This window comes from Gymnoscopelus microlampas (assembly GCF_963454915.1).
Source record: "Gymnoscopelus microlampas genome assembly, chromosome: 13".
Classification (NCBI taxonomy): domain Eukaryota; kingdom Metazoa; phylum Chordata; class Actinopteri; order Myctophiformes; family Myctophidae; genus Gymnoscopelus; species Gymnoscopelus microlampas.
In genome coordinates, this window is record NC_139950.1 from 4706871 (window position 1) to 4728362 (window position 21492).

General features: G+C 41.7%; 2 protein-coding genes across 3 annotated transcripts in view; both read left to right on the top strand.

The window, feature by feature from the left end:
* Nucleotides 1-5973, top strand: part of LOC311058250 (uncharacterized protein) — a 47642-nt gene extending 41669 nt beyond the window's left edge. For both annotated transcript variants that reach the window (XM_084075622.1, XM_084075623.1), the window contains 3 exons: nt 1144-1257; nt 1371-1854; nt 2035-5973. In XM_084075622.1, coding sequence (XP_083931748.1) covers nt 1144-1257; nt 1371-1854; nt 2035-2502 — 1066 coding nt within the window. In that variant the 3' untranslated portion in view covers nt 2503-5973. The remainder of the gene's footprint in view (nt 1-1143; nt 1258-1370; nt 1855-2034) is intronic.
* A 4659-nt stretch (nt 5974-10632) lies between these two features.
* On the top strand, nt 10633-15552 carry LOC311058074 (uncharacterized protein; the record flags this gene model as incomplete). The annotated part of the gene is made up of 6 exons (XM_084075381.1): nt 10633-10767; nt 13941-14054; nt 14168-14363; nt 14580-14783; nt 14979-15061; nt 15402-15552. Exons 2-6 carry the CDS (start codon nt 13981-13983, stop codon nt 15550-15552), a joined length of 708 nt encoding a protein of 235 aa, XP_083931507.1. The 5' UTR covers nt 10633-10767; nt 13941-13980.
* Between the last annotated feature and the right edge of the window lie 5940 nt (nt 15553-21492).

Sequence of the window (21492 nt, forward strand, 5' to 3'; positions counted from 1 at the left end):
GACGTGGGCTTCATCCTACCTTATGCTGAAATCTCACGTCTGGTAGAGAGCAGTTGTTGACTTTGGTTGCGCCCGTTTTTCTATCCTAGACCTGTGGAGCAGCATTGTCTCACCGTCTGACAGGCATCTGAACAAATATATCCACTCCAAAATGTATTATCTACACTATAAAATAATCCCTGTGAAAATATAACATTTTATAAAGAAATTTAAACAAACTGCTTTAACAGTAAGATAAGATTCAGATAAGATTGCAGATCTGACTGCATTGAAAAGAGTCCCCCTACAGCTGTACACTTCAAAATGAATGACAGTGTGAGTGTTTTCAATTCCTCAAGGAGGGTAAATAAATATTTTATTTCCCCAACTCCTTAATATTAACCATATGCACAGACAGAGGAGATATGATCTGAATCAATGTTAATGATATGAAATATGAATGAGGCAGAGGCGTGTGCGTGTGTGTGTGTGTGTGTGTGTGTGTGACTTGACAGGCAGCGAGGCGAGCCGAGCCGGCGAAACTCTTTCTTTGGTCGTATTCTGGTTCTGCATGTCGTAAAATCGGGGTGTTTCGAGAATATTTAAGGGCGTGTTATTTAAATGACGCTCGTTTTGAGACGTGAGATTTATCAAGGCTGGGACCAAATGTACGCTCGGATCGGCTGTGTAGGATTCGTTGATAAATGTGACTTCGACGTTGGCGTATGGCCGAATATATGGAAAAATATACGCCGGTTTATACGCTCCGTTGATAAATGAGGGCCATTATCTCTATAGTCATGTGATCAAGACGGATCTGTCCGATTTTTCATATTCCATCAACATTGCTGGTCCACAATAAACTACCTGACCTGCATGGCGGAGACCTGTATTCCGAGGGGCACTTTTTCTAGTTAATTGATATAATTGTCATTGAGGAATTGAGCCTCTTGGCCTGCTGGCAGCAAGCACAGGAAATACTGTATGATGTTGATCAGCTTTGTAGTTTGTGAGATTAACACACTCACGCACATTCACAAGGGATTGCAGTATTGAGGCCCTTGCATGCCTGTAGTCGTGCCTTGGAGATAACAAAAGCTCTTTAAAATGTGTTGATCAATTTTAAAGACTTGATATGGTAACGTACAGCTACATGGTTTTCAGGGTCCAGAAGGAGAGCTCAGACTGTCCCTTTCCCAGCAGTCTCTCCATGAAGAGTGACAAGTCAATGAATCCACCCATGAGCTTTAAAAGACAGACTAGGTCTCCTGAGCTGAGGTGAGGAAGTTGAAAATGTTATAGTAGACTGTAATGTTTCTGTCTTTCCCTCTGCCCCCATATCATGTTCTTTCTAATGTCTTCTAATGTCTTCTTCACCCTCCTCTCCCCAGTGAGTTCAGCTCCAGTCTACTGACTTCAGACCATGTCAGATGCTTTGTGTGTTTTCGCCTCCTGAGGGACCCTGTCTCCATCCCCTGTGGACACAATTACTGCAAGCTTTGCATCAATACATTCTGGTCCCAGCCAGGCCCTACAGGAGACTATGTGTGCCTCCAGTGTGAGAAAAGTTATCCAGTCCGTCCTGAGCTCTCTGTTAATGTAGCATTTAACTGGATGCTGCAGGCTCATCAGCAGATGGGCTTTAGTCCAGCCTGTCCCACTCTGCCACAGGCTGCATCTGGAGATGTAGCTTGTGATGTTTGCTCCAGCCTCACACGCCCAGCCATCAAGTCCTGTGTGACGTGTAACGTCTCATACTGTGAGAATCATCTCAGGGATCACTACAACGTCCCAGCAATGCAGAAACACACCATGGTCCAGGTCAATCAAGACAGAAGACTCTGGAACTCTGGAAGAATGGAGGAGATCAGAGAGGTGAGAGCAATGTTTGTACAGAACTGTGGCTACTGGGACATAGCTTTTTTTTTTTTCATACTGAAACATTACTAAACTATGGATATGTTCTTTGTTTCTGTTTTTTTTTATCATAGCAATCATGTTTGTCAAGTTTAGATCAAATGTACAACTAAATATGCTTGTGATCATTCTTAAAAGGAACTTACTGCATGTAAGAGGAAGAGAATGGCTGTTGAAAAGGATGAGATGTTCCAACAAGCTTCACCTCCTGCTATGGATGTGGACGGCTGCAGTGCCAACAGGAGACGCAGGATGGTACCCAACGACCTGACCAACACACACACACCAGACACGCTCAAACCGACAACTTGTGCACAAATACCCACGCACATGCTCCCGCCTGCCCTCCCGCTGGGTCCATTGAGTGCAAATGCCTTCATCAATCCATATATGCTCTCACGCTCCCAGCCTTTTCCAGGCATACACACACACAGCCTTGACTCTACCACCGGGCAACTCTCCCCCACTGCTGAATACTGGGACACGCCCGTTTTCCCCTTCGACCAACCAGAAGCCATATACAACACGGAAGGCTCGCCAGTCGGAATATCGGGCTCCGATCCGCCTACTTGCCCCTCCCCTTTTCAGGACTTTCAGCACCAATAACTGCAGGACTTGACAATGAAAGATCTGCAACTTCAGATCTTCCATAGAGCTCTGTTTGGCCGCTCCTCTGCTCTTGGATCGAATTAGTACTTTTTCACCGTCCGTTGATGCTTCATATCCATATGAGTAAAACTCATTTGTTTATTTTTGGAACACAGTTCTTATATGCCACAATACTATTGAGACCTATGGTATTTTCAATGGAACAAAATAACTTTGTTCTCTATTTTGAACCGATATAAAGGTTGGAAGCATCTCAATACTTTTTCAGTGTGATCCACTCTAAAGAGTGTACATTTTGAACCAATATGACATTTAACACTAAACACTACAATAGTCGAGGATTTCAAATATCTCGGGCCTGGACTGCTTCAACAGAACAGGATCTGAAGGTCCGGAGGGCACTTAATTGCCTGGAATGCCCTGCATGGGATGGGGAGAGTGTGGAGATCTGACATGGGAGATGACCTCAAGAGGCGGCTGTTCGTAGCTACAGTGGAGTCAGTGCTGCTGTATGGGGCCGAGACATGGACCCTCACAGCACAGCAGGAAAGGGGCCTAGATGACGTCTTCTACACAGGAATGCTATGGATGGCCCTAGGTGTCACATGCAGTGGTGGAAAAAATCGGAATGTTTCAGTACTGCAATGTACGTAAGTTACTAAATAGCTTTAGGAGATATTTGTTTTTTACTTGCGAGTTTAGCCTGGAAAAGGAAAATGTTTTGGATATGTGGGTATCTATTGATAATGGTGGTCTATCAACCACCTTATATACTGTGGTAAAGGTCACAGACAGGAACACATTATTGTTGGCCAAGAGCGCACACCCCACAACCCTCAAAAAAGGTTAGCCAAAAAGCCAATTTTACAGACTCCAAAGAATATGTCACACAACAGATGACTATATTATGGATAAATCCAGTGAGATGAAACTATGATTTATTCAAAGGGGCTACCCGACAGAATGGGTTGAGCAGGAGTTTAATTCAGCTTTAGAGAAACCCCGATCTGATTTACTACAAAAGAGTAAAAAACAGTACAAGAACTTCTCAGTTACTTGTATCTCTACTTATTCCCCACATTCCCATCGCATCCAGTCAGTCTTCAAGAAACATTGGCTTTTGCTACAGTCTGATCCGGAATTATCACATACTTTCCAATTCCCCCCACTCTTTGTTAACAAACACGGGAGAAACGTAAGAGATTCTCTCATAAAAGTAAACTTTTCAAGTAACAGACTAGCGCAATCCACACAAACCCTACTCAGCTCTATTCTCAATGGCAATTATCCCTGTGGCCACTGCGCACAATGTAATAATACCAACAAAGCAAAGGTTTTTGGTCACCCGTTAACTGGCAAAAAATCCCTACACAAAGTGTGATTACTTGTGCTTCCACCCATGTAATCTATATGTTACACTGCCCCTGTGGCCTGGCCTATATTGGTAAGACCACTAGGAAACTTAAAACCCGAATCAGCGAACACAAAAGCTCTATTCGCAGGAATGATAATAATAATAACTAGAAAAAGTGCTCCTCGGAGCACAAGTCTCCGCCAGCAGACTTGTGTTGTGTCCTATCCGTCTGTATAAGTGTCCTATCCGTCCTGTCTATGTAATTGTCCTATCCGTCCTGTCTGTGTAAGTGTCCTATCTGTCCTGTCTGTGTAAGTGTCCTATCCAATTGTTACAGTATCCGCCATTTCTCAGCCATTTCGTGATTATTCCTGTCTTACCTCACTTTGAAAGAGGCTGAGACTCTTTCAAAGTGACACATGTATTTATAGGCCGCTATACGTCACTAGCCAAACAGATCACACTATTTCACCGTATTGTCACGTGTCACGTGAGGCTTGACCAATGTTAGCTTGACATGTGGAAAGTGAAAACAATGTCTCCTGGCGGAGACAATAATAATACATTTTATTTGTAACACACTTTATATTTGAAACAAATCTCAAAGTGCTACAGGTTAAAAACAAAAAAAGAGAACAAGAAAACAACAATAATAATAATAATAAAACGGTGAAATGAATAAACTTCAAATCAAAGTCAGCAAAACGCAGTAGAAGTTTAAAAAGATAAAACAACTACATCTCTATCTAGGCAAATGCCTTGTTAAAAAGAAAGTTTTTTTAGACCCCTTTTAAAAGTGTCAATGGACTGTGGTGCTCTCAAATGGTCAGGGAGGGCATTCCACAGTCGAGGAGCAGCTGAGCAGAAAGTCCGATCCCCCATTCGTTGTGTGGGGTTCGAGTGTGTTTGAGTTTCTAGAACGGAGGGAGCGGGTGGAGTTCGGGGGTTTGAGGCATTCCTTTAGATAGGAGGGGGCATTGCTGTGGATGCACTGATGGGTACCTTGTACTCGATCCTAAAGGAGACGGGAAGCCAGTGTAGTGAATGGAGGATGGGTGTGATGTGTTCGTATTTCCGCACTCTCATCAGGATCCTAGCAGTTCTGTTCTGGATGTACTGGAGCTTCTGGATGCTCTTGCTAGGGATCCCGATGAGAAGTGCGTTGCAGTAGTCAAGCATTGAGGAGACAAAGGCGTGAACAATTTTTTGGGCATCTGGCAGGGTGAGTGTGGGGCGGAGTCTGGCTATGTTTTTGAGGTGGAAAAATGAGAACAGAACCTTGGGGGACGCCACAGGTGACAGGCTGTGTCCGGGAACTTGCACCTCCCAGGAGACACGCTCGGTTCTGTCTGTGAGGTAGGAGGTGAACCAGTTTAGTGCAGAGTCGGAGAGTCCTATGGTGGAGTGAAGACGGTTGAGGAGAATGTTGTGGTCGACTGTATCGAAGGCCAGGTCAAGGGTGTGTTTTTTCAGGAGGGGTGTAATGATGGCTGTCTTTAAAGCGGGTGGGATGATAGGGACTACCCTGTAGCCGTTCAATGTGAGATTTTTTTTCTTTTTTTCTTTTTTGTGTCCTGATCAACTGTATTTTAATCTTTAGGTATTTATCTCTTTAGGTTTTGTGTGTGATGTCCTACTGGTGTATTTGGAGTTTAGATCCTTACACCTGTAATTTACTAGGTCTGACCCCCAATACATTTATTGGATATTATGCCCTCCAGGGACACAGCTTTGTTTTGCTTGTATTTGTTATTATATCCATGTTTATATGTATTTGTATGAATTTGCATTTTATATTTTTGTGATTGTAATACCTTTCTACTGACTTACTTATTTGTAGTTTTGTTGCAAAATATTTTCTCATGTTCTGTAAGAATATTCCTTTTACTGTGGAAAAGTACTAGCTCCACTCACCTATATGGGCCACCCCCTGCTCCATGGTAACAGATTGGCTTTGATTGGCCCTCACCTCCCTGAGAGATGTCATATATACTGGCTGTATGCCACTTGCTTCTTTATGCCTGATGAAGGTCCAAGCGGCCGAAACGTTGCATCCTAAATAAAAACCTCTTTACAAGTGAAGACAATGTGCGGGACTCCCTCTCCCTTCTCCCTTTTTCTTCCATATTCAGCATTCATACTCCGACGCACCTGTCCGTTTGTAGGTGTACAAAAGGACATGCAATGTAGAAATACTCTGTTACAAGCAAAAGTCTGGAATTCTAAATTTACTTGAGTAAAAGTACAAAAGTATTGGCATCAAAATGTACTTAAAGTACCAAAAGTAAAAGTACTCATTATGCAGAATGTCCCATTTCAAGTTTTCAAAATGTATACAAATCTTTTGAAAATAGCAGATCTACAAGCTCACAACTAGTTGCCATAAACCTGAGAGAATGTGTCTTTTCAAGGCAGCCTTAAAAGAGTCCAGAGTTGGAGCATGGTGAATCTCCATTGGTGCTCGGGTGGTGCAGGCTGCGGGTTAAAATCCACCGCTTTGCATCCGGCTTTGTCGAGCGTCTATACGCCCTTGTTTGGGGGAAGGAAGCCGGGCGGGGAGGATGATATTTGTCACTGTACGTACTCCTACGGGTGTTGGCCGGGAGGAGTAGGATGCTCTACGTCCCCCCCGGTGGGTGCCCCTCACTGACAACACACAGGGAAGTGACGATAGAATTGGGGAGAAAACGCGGGTAAAAAAAGCTAATACAATAAACGTTGGAAGCATCTTCATACTTTTTCAATGTGAGAAGAGAGAGAGAGAGAAAAAAAATAGCCACCGGTGGATTATTCCAAAGCGTGGACAGATCGCTACTCTCTCAGCTCAACCTCCTTTATGACATCTCATGTCCTCTCAGTAAATACTGTACAAGAGTACAAGAGTGAAGCATTTTGAACATATAAAAAATATTCAAAATGCAAAAGGATTTTAACCTTATTTTCTTATTTTAAAAAAACTTGTTTTCTATCAATTACACACCCCATGAAGCCTTGAATTCATGGAGATATTTTTGTTTTTGTCGCATTCATCCTAAGCCAATAATTTGATGACTGGTGGAAAGATGCCAATGTCTCCGGTAGGAGACTCAAAAGTTGACACTAAAGTCTCCTACCGGAGCCGCCACCGGTCATCAAATTATTGGCTTAGGAATGCAACAAAAACAAATCCATGAATTCAAGTCTCCATGGGGTGTATAATCGATAGAAAAAAAGTCAATTTGGGGGTGAACTATACCTTTAAACCTATACGTTATTATACCGTGTCTCTTCAAGGCACCGGAGGGGAGCACCAAATTAGTTTGAATTCTGTTCACAGCCCTGCTAACTTACGATGCTGTTACTTTAACTGTCCTTTAACTCACTTTTATTTATAAGTTGGCATGGTAGTATGGTACACCTTTATGTAAAGATGTTCCAAACACAAGATGTCATAACTTATCTTGTGTGAAGACTTGAGAGAAATACGAAAGGCACAGAGTTTACAGTAGGCCCCTCAACAAAAATCATATGAGAAAATTAGGGATGGGTGGGTAGTTAGGATTTTTCCAATTCTGATTCTGTCTGTGTTGATATTTGATTGATTGATTGATTGATTGATTGAAATATTTATTAGGCAAAAAGAATGTAAAACAACACAGTTACACAGTATACTTTTGTCTAAAAGGCCGTCCAAAAAAGTCCTTGCTGAATTGTTTCCGTTGGGGTCCTTGGTATTCATTCATTCATTCATTCATTCATTGGTATTCATTTCATAGACAATGTGAGAGGTATACAGCCACTGACAGGTCCTGGCAGTAGCTATGTAGTGTACGTCCTTTCTGTTCTAGTTGAGCTCATTGGTCCTTTCAAGATATGTAGCCTTTGTTTGGTTATTAGTGCATCTAGGATCCAATAAGCAGAACGCAACTGAACATCAATTATTTTTTACAAGGACTACTTTACAAGGCCTACTGGTCGATAGGCCAGAAAGTTGTGCACAAAACCCAAAAAGGGAGGGAAGGAGAGGGAAAAAGAGATTTTTTTTTTACACAGACAGACAGACAGACAGACAGACACACATTCTCTCTCTGTCTCTGAGACACATATTAGTCTTTTAATATTTCCTGAAAGCCCTGGTGATGTGACTAAACTGCTCTAAATACTTCAAATCAATCAGCATGTTCATTGAGTAAGAGATCAGTGATAAACAGATACAAATATATAATAATAGAAATACAGAGCAGGTTGTACAACCATCTGGCTGTGTATACTGTGTATAAAATGGTGTTTGGTGCCACAGAGTGGTGCAAGACGTGAATTACAATCTGTTACACTCAATGTGACAGCAGCAAGTCACAGCGCAGTGATTGTAATGATTTTGACACACACACACACACACACACACACACACACACACACACACACACACACACACACACACACACACACACACACACACACACACACACACACACACATTTTATAAAGGCCATCTTTAAAAATGTTGCCCTAACTCTATCCTTAAAGCCTGATCTTTTTACTTTTTCCTATTATTTTATTGTTGTTATTACCTATGCTGCTTCATTGTCTGAAGGACGCCAAACCAAAATAAGTTTTACTCTTATGTACCTGTCCTGTACACAGGATGTAACAATAAAGTACAACCTTTTACCTTGAACCTTGAGGTTCAAGATTCAATCTACAACAATCTACAACAATCCACAACATGACGCATCGGATAGTCGGACACAGCACAACGAGTCGGACACGTTGAGCTTGTAGATCACTTATTTTCGGTCCACAACACCGGTGCGGAACTAAGTATAAATCAACAACGTCTATTTCTCAAATTCTACCATACACTGTCAAACGTAATAACTTGACTTTACTTAAAGGAAACTGATTGACTCAAAGGAGTCAAAATCAATAAAGGCTGACTATGAAGTTGATTTGATCTGACACATTAACCTGTTTTTATTTCAAACATAGTTTTCTTTTACGTAAGAGTAGTTTTTGAACTCTTAACCTTGCGAGCATCAAAAACCAAAGATTTGGGTACAGACTGGGATTTGAACCTGTGTCTCTCTTAAATCACAGGCAGTTTCATCAATCAGTGGGCTGAACTGAAGGGCCAGGCCCTAGAGAACAGACATGTTCTCATTACACTTATACCAAGCTCATGGACACAATGTCATTGGGGAGCCAGGTGTCAATCAACTCCAGTCAACCTACCAGGTTCTGAGAGGAGGTGGAACAAAAAAGGATGAAGGAAGCCAGTCTGAGAGTGAGAGAAATGGGTGAAAACAGATGTTAAGTGTTGGTTATAAATTCAATAATCTGTCAAATCACCAGATTAAGAGCCAGGGATCAGTGAGAAGAATATATAAGCGTGTAGTCCTGTTAAAAACACGGACAGTTAGTGCGTTTGGAGCTGGGTTTTCCCTCAGTATTTCTACCATAAACAGCTGACATTAATAACTACAAGGTGGGCTGTGGCTGCTGGTCAACTAACACTCTAGCCTGGGGGAGAAGAGAGTGTGAGACATTTCAACAAGTTTCTGAGTGAGTATGGATGCAATCTGAGAACTGTAATGACACAGACATTTATAGTTGAAGGATAGAATGTTTAATAGTGTTGTGGTGTTTTGATTGGTGTGCTTGAGGACTCTGTTACCAAAGCTGTTGCAGTTGAGGTGCTCAGGACAGGACCCAGGTGCACACACACAGACAGACAGGTGGGGTGCTGGGTTCTCCAGCACACAGACAGACAGACAGGTGGGGTGCTGGGTTCTCCATCACACAGACAGACAGAGAGGTGGGGTGCTGGGTTCTCCAGCAAACAGACAGACAGGTGGGGTGCTGGGTTCTCCAGCACACAGACAGACAGGTGGGGTGCTGGGTTCTCCAGCACACAGACAGACAGACAGGTGGGGTGCTGAGTTCTCCATCCGGGTGGATCCAAACTTTTTAGCTCGAGACCCAAAAGAGAAATTTGATGTCTCTCCGGGACCCTAACTAGTGAAAATAGCCGTAGATATGCTATTTCTTCTAATTCATGGAATTTCTTTGATTTATTCATTTATGAAATTCATTTGAAAAATGTAAGAATGTGTATTATATGTATGATTTATGAACATTTTTTATTTTGTTTTTTTGGGGTGTTTTTATCTTTAGAAATAATTAAAAACAAAGTGTAGGAATTGTTTTATAAGCCTTTGTCAGAATCACATCAATTGAAATCTGGGCAATTATCAGCGATCATTTGTCTATGCAACATGATTTTTAAAGCCATGAGCAGGAGAGACTACATCAATATGAACACTCAGGCACACACAGACTTTACCTTTGTTGACTGATTGTTTGTTTGTTTGTTTGTTTGTTTGTTTGTTTGTTTGTTTGATTGATTGATTGATTGATTGATTGATTGATTGATTGTTTGTTTGTTTGTTTGTTTGTTTGTTTGTTTGTTTGTTTGATTGATTGATTGATTGATTGATTGATTGAGAGTTTGCTCTGTGTGTTATTTTTTATTTTTGACAGACTCACACTCTCACACTCTCTCACACACACACACACACACACACACACACACACACACACACACACACACACACACACACACACACACACACACACACACACACACACACACACACACACGACATAAATATAGCCTGCCCCTTTAAGAGACCAGAAGTTCACCGCATTCACACATAGGTATGGCTTGAGCTCACCCACTGTGGAGGTGTGGTCTGCCATTCATTCATTCTGTTGGAAGCTAACTCTATGGTTGGAAGTGAGTCAAGCAGCAACAACTTCGTCTGACTTCCTCAACTAAACGATTGACTTTTTTCTTCTTTTTTCGTCTTACATATTCTGCCTGCTGTCTTACCCTGTGAGACTTCTATCATGTGAATATGACAATAGAAGTAAGTGCAACGTCTTTGCTTAGAACTTACAGTATATGGTAGTGTGTCATGCATGACCTGACTCAATATTTATGCCAAATATCTAAATAGCTATGAATATGACTGGGTTAACACTTGTTATTTTATATTTTTAAGTGTAGCAACAGTGAAAACAGCATATTATAGGCCAACAGTGCTCTTATTTTACATTCCACAGATCAGAAGACACTTACTTTCCCATAACTTGACAGAGCGCTCTTATTTTGTCCACCCACCAGAAGTCAAGGGTTTATGTTCGTATGACTTGACACGTGTTAAGCTTTGACCGTTCAATACACAAAACAGAAGGTACTGGGCGGACACTGCTGTTTTGAACTGATACCTCCATAAGGAAGGCTCTTCACACGTCGGTTAGAGACCAGTAGGGAACTGCAGCACATGTGACAAAAGTCAGCGGGTGTTTTTGTTTTATATCGCGGGTGGGATGCAAGCAGCCGTGCTCGTCATCAACTCCACGTTCTCACAAACGTATCGATTCACGCTAGATTCCAAACGTGATTTTGCAACCCGTGATTTATAACTAGTCGCCTGCCCGTGTTTTCAGCATTATGTGAGCTTGTAGATTAGCTGTTTTCGCCGGAGCTCACGTACGCGCGCGCGGGCGTTCGTGTGTGCGTGCGTGCGTGCGTGTGTCTCTCTCTCTCTCTCTCAAGTGTCTAAAGACGGATATCTCATGTTGTGTTTTATAGCGAACAAAACACAGTTGCATCCCCACTCAAAATGCGCACCTGCCCTTCGGGGAACCCTAAAGCAAACTTCACCTGCCCGACCATTTTATTACCTGCCCCGGGCAGTCGGAAAGGCGTTGGTGTCAACCCCTGCCATGGTAAATACACTCGCATAACCAGACTCGGGTGAGTCTCGGGTCCTGTCGGGTATATTCGGTTCCGGCGGACCCGCGAAGACCTCTACTACAAACGCACACTACCGCCAAGTTGCAATTTAGCAATCTGTGGGAAAAGGTGTTCTGTATGAAACACTGTTAGACTAATTATGTTACCTGCTAAAATCACAGTCATTGTAACGCCGTCCTTTAATCAAAGCAGTCAAACATGGTGCAGCTTATTCCAAGCACGTTCGAGTGTAAAATCAAACTCAGTGCTGGTCTTAGCATACTTTATATTGCATCACTCGCTATTGGCGTCAAGCTTGATAAAATGGACACTTGTTTACCTATGAAGTGCAAACTGTATGTGCAAACACTGATGTTGTTAAGCATGCTGCATGCTTATTGGCTCACTGATACTGAGGTATCAAAATGTTGTATTGAATGACAAGGCATTTTTGGTACTTGATGGTACGGTCGGTGCCATAAAAGTATTGAATTTGACCTCTGTGTTGCATTTGACTTCTGTGTGGTTTACAGGGTGGAGCAGGATAGAATGGAGTCTCCTGAACCTAGCTGTGTGTCCATGAAAAGTGACTGGTCCATGGATCACCCTCATAACTTTAAAGATGTCCCTTATCCACACTCATCATGGTGAGAAAAAAAACTGTACAATCTAGATGGCTGGTGTGATTTAAACAATGAATAATTACAATATTAATAATAATAGAAGTTCATTATTGTTGATGATTTTATTTTTGTCCTCAAAAAAGGTCTTCAACCTTTTTCAGGCCAAGGACCCCTTAGCTGAGAGAGAGATTGTCATTGCGCAATTTGAAAGATATTCAGGAATTGAGGCCTTTTATTGAGACCAGATATGTTAAAGTAATGCTAGGTAACTTTTTCAATAAAACTAAAGTTAAATTGTATATCTTTTGTGAGTGGCAAATGTTTCACAACACCCACTCCATGAATTTCACCCCCGAAAGCCTTTTATTTATATATTTTCTATTGAACGTTGTCGAGCATGACTTTCCCACGAAAATGACGTCATCTGGCCGGAAAATGGAAGCGGAAATGCACCGGTTTCCTGTTTGGTCAGGAACTACTGCACCGGTTTCCTGTTTGGCCAGGAACTACCGCGCTAATAACAAAAAGGAAACTCACGCTGATTTTAAGAGATTGTATGATTTGAAGAACGAAAAAAAACAGAAAAAGAAAACACAGCTCACGGTAACTAAAGCCCCACTGTCTAAGAGAAACGATCCACAGATCGTATAAAACAATTAAAAGAACGCTTTTTGAAACGCTTCCGTCTTCCGGTGAAAACAAATGGAATTCTGGGTAACACAGTAATAAATGAACGGCCTGCAGTGACAGTAATGACCAGCAGAGGCTGCTAAAAAATATTTTTTGAAATCTGCACTGTATAACTTTAAAGGGATATTTCACTTTAAAAAAAACTTTGGGTCATTTTATCGTCTACTCAGGCTTTTGTCAGACCCCACATTTTATCAGGCACGCCCCCTTCCTATACAAACCCATTATAACTTCAAACTCCATTTTTAACATGTTAGATTCATTGGTTCTGGTGACTCACCCTGCCCTCCTAATACGTGAGGGGCTGTGTTCATTTGATAACTTTTTTCATTTTATTTTTTTTTGGAAAATGAAAAAAATTAAATACAATACCCCCTCGCGTATTAGGAGGGCAGGGTGAGTCACCAGAACCAAGGACGGGTGTTTTTGATGAATCTAACATGTTAAAATTTAGTTTGAAGTTATAATGGGTTTGTATCATAGAGTTAAAAATAATAGAGAGGGCACCCGAAATCTCCTCCCATCCACTTGCATTGAGTTGCTCACCCAGCGCATGGGCCTAAATCACCCGTTCTTCCGGGTTGTGAAATGTGGTGGGCGAGGCCTATTTTGGGCCCAGTGCGTCACTTCTGTGACGCGTTTTGCGTCACAGAAGCGCGCAGCCCAGTGCGCAAGCTCGTATGCATGCTTGTGAGTCGAGCCCATTGGTCGAAACCGTTTTCGCTCGTTCATGTTGAGGCCCATAAGCTGCAGTATCATGAATGACCAGCATGTCCATTTGGCTTCAATGAAACCACTGGGTTATGGGGGCTTGGTTTGTATATGAAGGGGGCGTGTCTGATAAAATTAATATCAAATATCTAAATAGTGAATCAAGCAACTTAAAAACTGCCTGGGGGGCTCACAAAAGCCTGGGTAGATGATAAAATTACCCAAAGTTTTTTTGAAAGTGAAATATCCCTTTAACATGCAGCTGCATGGTTTTCAGGATCCAGAAGGAGAGCTCAGACTGTCCCTTTCCCAGCAGTATGTCCATGAAGAGTGACAAGTCAATGGATCCACCCATGATCTTCAAAAGACAGATTATGTCTCCTGATCTGAGGTGAGGAAGTTTAGAATGTTATAGTAGACTGTAATGTTTCTGTGAATTCTGTCTTTCCCTCTGCACCCATATCATGTTCTCTCTCACACTGTCTATCTCTCTTCACCCTCTAGTCCAGCCTGTCCCATTCTGACACAGGCTGCACCTGGAGATGTAGCTTGTGATTTTTGTTCCAGTCTCACACGCCGAGCCATCAAGATCTGTAAGACGTGTAAAGTCTCCTACTGTGAGAATCATCTCAGGCATCACTACAACGTCCCAGCAATGCAGAAACACAACCTGGTCCCGCTCAATGAGGAGGTCAAAGAGGTGAGAGCAAAGTTTGTACAGATATGTGGCTACTTGGACATAATGTCTGCTCTAACTAGCTTTTATATTTTGCATTGAAGCAATATGGATATGGATATGAAGTAGAGTTAGTCTATCTTTTAAAAATAAATCATAATAATGTCTGTCAAGTTGAACTGGATGCTGCAGGCTCTCCAGCAGACAGGCTTTAATCCAGCCTGTTCCACTCTGCCACAGGCTGCACCTGGAGATGTAGCTTGTGATGTTTGCTCCAGCGAAACACGCCGAGCCATCAAGACCTGTGTGACGTGTAGCGCCTCCTACTGTGAGAATCATGTCGAGCGTCACTACACTGTCCCAGCACTGCAGAAACACACCCTGGTCCAGGTCAATGAAGACACAAGACTCTGGAACTCTGGGAGAATGGAGGAGATCAAAGAGGTGAGAGCAATGTTTGTGCAGATCTATGGCTATTGGGGCATTAATGTCTGCTGTGAAATAGCTTTTATTTTTCCATCGAAACAATACTAAACTATGGATATGTGCTTAATCTATCTTTAAAAAAAAATCATAATCATGTCTGTCAAGTTTAGATCATAATGCACAACTAAATAAGCTTGTGATCATTCTTAAAAGGAACCGACTGTGGATAGTGAGTGTGGAGAGCATCTAGGGGTGTCACGATACTCGATACGTACCGAAATCAAACCGAAAATGACGTTCGATACAGTGTATCAAAATCAAAAGCTGTATCGCGATTCAAGGGTTAATAAAAAAAAATACTCCCGCGCATGCACACATCCGATTGCACGTCCTGGTGAAGCCATGCGCAAGCGTCTGCTGTGTTCTTCCGTGCAACGCGACATCACGTCTTTTTTTTCTCCCCCCCGTCGTACGCACAGTGCTTACTAGGGGGGAGGAAAAAAAGACGACAGGACAAACCCACACACACCACAGAAGAGTTTGTAGGAGACAGAGAGACACCGCTGTAGCGTTGCGTCTGTACTTAAGCAATATTACACGAGAGGGTGTGCTTTACCGTCATTATTGGCACGCCAGTGATGCGGTCAGGAACGAGGTGCAGCCGAGTTCCGTGAGCATCACTGAAGTGGCAATAATGACCTGCACACTGCCATTGAAAGCACAGTTGGTGAAGGTACTGTCCATTATGTCCAAGCAGGTGAAGCAGGGCTGGTCTCCAACGGCCTGACGTTTCCACCACTGCTGTTACCAAGCATATTGCTCCACCGTTTTCTATTACCTAGAGAAGGTGCCCAGTAGCTGTGTAAAGAACTCTCTGACTTGTGTCCGCTAATGGACATAATTTATCTGGCTTCCAGCCCACAATCAGACAGTTTCTGAATAGTAGTGCTTCTGATGCTGTGATTTGTGTAAATCATGGATGTGCCTGCTTGTTTACAGATACGTGTTGTCGTGTTAGCATGGAAGTCAGGTAATTTACACCCATTGGCTCCAATGAGTACCACACATCACCCAACTGTTCTCCTCTCAATGGATGGAGATAAAAGGCCTCAGGCTCTTTGGAATTTTAGACATGTACTTTTCAAATGACATTTTCATTTCACAGCCCAAGCTGTTGACCTGGCTGTAGTGACTTCATTCCTAGACTTCTCTAATTTATCGAGTTCTTCGTTTGTCATCGCGACATGTGTCTCATTTGGTTTCGCGTTCTCCTTCTCATCCTCTTCTAACCATTGATCAACCATAAGTCCACCAAATAAGTCAAAATTAACAACATAGTCCATTTTGAGTAGCTGTTTGTTCTTCTCTTTTTCCCCTCTACACCTGATAGGTTCTTATCATTTTACACACACCCTAGGGCTTAGAGTACACTCCAAATAAAACACACGGAAGCTTTGAGATCTCTTTTTACTTGCGCAAGGGAACAACCACCATCACTCTATGGAGTCATTCTGGCGTCCAAAACCCCTCGCCACCAATTTATTGAAACAGAGAAGCAAGCAGGGAGGCGGGACAGAAAGTATTTAAAAGTATTAGGATACTACGAGTAATAGGTACTAAATGTAATAGATTAGAGCGTATTTGAGACTTCAGTGGGAGCAGAGAGCTGTGCCTCCAAGGGCTGGAGACACTATAAGATAGCCGTGGAATGTCAACATCTGTAACTTACATGGACCTGGTAACAATAATAGAACATCCAATATTGGCTCTTAGCTCTCTCCTCCTCTCAGTACCCAACACAATAGAAATGAACATTTATGCATTAATTATATGAACACATTCAAATATGAACAGAACTTATAATCACACATTATATAAAACTGAGAATCGGACCTTTCAACACCTCTCGGACAAAAATAGCCGATCTACAAGCTCACAACGCCTCGCAGCGCGGGGCGTTGTGAGCTTGTAGAAGTTCACCTCAGAAGTTAAGGTAAAAAAAACAAAAAAAACCTGTTGAAGACCCCCGGCCTAGCTTATTATTCACATTTCTTGTTTGTTAAAGCTCTTACCTGTTCAAACAATGTGAACATACTTTAAGATGTTTAAGAACATGTAGCCAAATAACAGTTGTCTTTGGATCATTTTTTCTTACATGTTCAACTTTGTATTTAGATTTTATTCATAACGCTTCACAAGAATGTTGTTAACTCATCTTAAAGAAGAATCTGAAAATGTCAGTTGTTGTAAGGGCATAAAACCCTTTTTGTTATTGTCATTCTCATTTGATATTATTCAAATAAAAGGGACTTATTGAGAAACATGTGTTTTTCTTTACAAATCAAGACAATAGCCTAAATCAATAATCATATAGCCCTCAAAGCTGAAAAAAAAATACATTTTATATATATCGTATCGAAAATCGAATCGAATCGTGGATTAGGCGTATCGTGACACCCCTAAGAGCATCAGGAAATTGCCGGTAATCATCTCAGGCATCACTACAACATCCCAGCAATGCAGAAACACACCCTGGTCCCGCTCAATGAGGAGGTCAAAGAGGTGAGAGCAAAGTTTGTACAGATATGTGGCTACTTGGACATAATGTCTGCTGTGAAATAGCTTTTATATTTTGCATTGAAACAATATGGATATGGAGTAGAGTTAGTCTATCTTTTTAAAATAAATCATAATAATGTCTGTCAAGTTGAACTGGATGCTGCAGGCTCTCCAGCAGACAGGCTGTAATCCAGCCTGTTCCACTCTGTCACAGCTGCACCTGGAGATGTAGCTTGTGATGTTTGCTCCAGCCTCACACGCAGAGCCATCAAGACCTGTGTGACGTGTAGCGCCTCCTACTGTGAGAATCATGTCGAGCATCACTACACTGTCCCAGCACTGCAGAAACACACCCTGGTCCAGGTCAATGAAGACACAAGACTCTGGAACTCTGGGAGAATGGAGGAGATCAAAGAGGTGAGAGCAATGTTTGTGCAGATCTATGGCTATTGGGGCATTAATTTCTGCTGTGAAATAGCTTTTATTTTTCCATCGAAACAATACTAAACTATGGATATGTGCTTAATCTATCTTTAAAAAAAAATCATAATCATGTCTGTCAAGTTTAGATCATAATGCACAACTAAATAAGCTTGTGATCATTCTTAAAAGGAACCGACTGTGGATAGTGAGTGTGGAGAGCATCTAGGGGTGTCACGATACTCGATACGTACCGAAATCAAACCAAAAATGACGTTCGATACAGTGTATCTAAATCAAAAGCCGTATCGCGATTCAAGGGTTAATAAAAAAAAATACTCCCGCGCATGCACACATCCGATTGCACGTCGGGGATGGGGTTAAGGTAAAAAAAAACAAAAAAAAACTGTTGAAGACCCCCGGCCTAGCTTATTATTCACATTTCTTGTTTGTTAAAGCTCTTACCTGTTCAAACAATGTGAACATACTTTAAGATGTTTAAGAACATGTAGCCAAATAACAGTTGTCTTTGGATCATTTTTTCTTACATGTTCAACTTTGTATTTAGATTTTATTTATAATGCTTCACAAGAATGTTGTTAACTCATCTTAAAGAAGAATCTGAAAATGTCAGTTGTTGTAAGGGCATAAAACCCTTTTTGTTATTGTCATTCTCATTTGATATTATTCAAATAAAAGGTACTTGTTTTGGTATTGTTTTTCTTTACAAATCAAGACAATAGCCTAAATCAATAATCATATAGCCCTCAAAGCTGAAAAAAAATACGGTTTAAAAATATATATCGTATCGAAAATCGAATCGAATCGTGACCTTAAAATCGAAAGTCGAATCGAATCGTGGATTAGGCGTATCGTGACACCCCTAAGAGCATCAGGAGATTGCCGATAAGAGGAGGAAGAAGAGGATGAAGAGGCCTGAAGAGGATGAAGAGGCCTCCGAGTCAGGCGACTTTATGTCGTCTCAAATCCGCCTCCGAGTCAGGCGGCAGTATGTCGTCTCCAATCGGCCTCCGAGTAAGGCGGCAGTATGTCGTCTCAAATCGGCCTTCGGGTAAGGCGACCGTATGTCGTCTCAAATCGGCCTTCAGGTAAGGCAGCGGAATGTCTCCTGAATTCTCCTGAAAATCTTGGTTTGGGTTTGTTGTCTGTTTAGGGTTGCATGTCTCATAATCTGTACCTGTACCTCAATGCATTGTAAAATAACAAGGGACTACTAAATGGTTTTAAACCAGGGGTCTTCAACAGGGGGTCCGGGACCCCTAGGGGGTCCTCAGAGTTACTCCAGGGGGTCAGCCAAATCTTTGTGATAGGATATATTTATTTTTTACATTAACCACTTGAACCCTAGCATCTCTATTCTGAGGAACATTAGCCGAAAATAGCAGATCTACAAGCTCATAACGCCTCGCGCTGCGAGGCATTGTGAGCTTGTAGATCGGCTATTTTCGGGCAAAGAGGTCTGGTGGAGCAAATCAAGTACCAAGTATTGAAGGTTTAAGTCTGAGGTAAAATGTCTGAAATGAACCAAAAACTTTAATTTACACAGCATTGATGATAGTCAATGAAGCTATTTATGAAATCTATGAAAAAGTTTAATCTGCAACACAATTCAATGTAGTGGGGGTCCCTGCTTCATCTCTCTCTCAGCTAGGGGGTCCTTGGGCTGAAAAACGTTGAAGACCCCTGTTTTAAACATCTGTTTTTATCTGTTGATTGTGGTCACCTGTCTCTCCTCTGCAGTGCTGGTAATCCTGTTCATTGGGAGGAAGGTGCCAAGCACTGTGTAGAGTAGTACGGGTGTTTGTCCTTTTTTTTTTTTATCATGTTTGTCTTACATTGATGGGTTTTGTGAAGAAACGGGTGCCTGGAAAACTGTTTATTAATTGTGTAGATAATTTGTGGGTCGAAGTTAACCTCGTTTGAATTAATGAATGCCAATTACTGTTTATTTGTTTGTGGTATGTTTCACCTGGCACAAAATGGAGGCTGTCGAGTGTTGAGTTAAAGGGATATTTCACTTTCAAAAAAACTTTTGGTGATTGTATCGTCTACTCAGGCTTTTGTGAGCCCCCCAGACAGTTTTTAAGTTGCTTGATTCAATATTTAGATATTAGATATTAATTTTATCAGACACGCCCCCTTCCTATACAAACCCATTGTAACTTCAAACTCAATTTTAACCATGTTAGATTCATCAAAAACACCCATCCTTGGTTCACCCGTCTCCTACCGCCCCCCTAATACGCGACGGGCCGTGTTTTTTCAATTACTTTTTTCATTTATTTTAAATAATTTTTTTGGGGAAAAAAAAAAAAAAAAAATACAATAAAAAAAAAAAAAAAATGAAAAAAGATCTCGGAAAAACACGGCCCCTCACGCATTAGGAGGGCAAGGTGATTCACCAGAACCAAGGACGGGTGTTTTTTGATGAATCTAACATGGTTAAAATGGAGTTTGAAGTTACAATGGGTTTGTATAGGAAGGGGGCGTGTCTGATAAAATGAAAATCTAATATCTAAATACTGAATCAAGCAACTTAAAAACTGTCTGGGGGGCTCACAAAGGCTTGAGTAGATGATAAAATCACCAAAAGTTTTTCTGAAAGTGAAATATCCCTTTAAGTTGAGCTTTGGAAGGAGACAAGCTTCATCTTTGTACTTATGTTTAGTAACAGGTCTCAAGTGTTTCGGTTGTTATTTTCTTTGGTGTGGCTTCAAGTATTTGCTTATTTGCTATTTTTGTAAACCTTATCTTTTTGGCCAGTCAAACCTTTCTATTTTGCCTTGGCTTAGACGGTAGCACGGGTCCAAAAAACTGAAAATCTAAATTACTGGACACGGTCTGAAACGTACCCATGGATAACTGGTTAATTCGAATTTATTAGACCCGGTCCGACCAGCTCTCTAGACCCGTACTGGACCCGATGCTTATTTGCTAATGCTAAAATCACGTGGTATTCAAATTCAAATATGTAATACCGGCCGTCCCCGCAGATAATGTCCATAAACATGCTTCACATAGATGACGTTCCAACTTTTTTTGCGTTTCACCTCTCAAAAAAACTCCACGGTGTTCAGCAGCAGTGCAGTGCGCTTGAGATTTTACTGCGTTTCAATTGACTGTTAACGTTAAACGTGGCTCATTCAATATGCGAGGATAGACTATATGATTTTGGAGCGTAATTACAATGCATGTCTCATTTTAAAAACAAAGTGAGTAGAGTTTAATATAATAACAATAATAAAAAGCTGGTCGTCGGGTCCTCACGGGTCCATCCATCCATTTCAAATGGACCGACCAAGAACCGTGGCAATTGAAAGGGATCCGACCCGAGGACAAGTCAATATTTTGGCCCCGGCTCGGTTCTCTGTTCGGTTTGGTTCCGGCGGACTCGTGCTACCCTCTGCTACACTGTACATTATCATCTTGCACAGATTGGTGATTTTTGGAGGTAATAAATTTTACAAAATTTGCATTCTGTCTGTTATTGGAGCCTTGACCATTGGGCCAACTGTTACCTGTCTGCTCATTCTGGGTATAGTGGGAGGGCCCTCAAATATAATTGGCCCAGGGGCCCCTGTGAGTCTTACTCCGTGCCTGTTGGTGAGCCAGGTGTCTATCAACTCTAGTCTACCTCCCAGGTTCTGTGAGGGGGAGGGACTAAAAAAGGAGGAACGAAAACAAAGTCTTAGAGTGAGAGAAATGGGGGAAAACAGATATTTAAGTG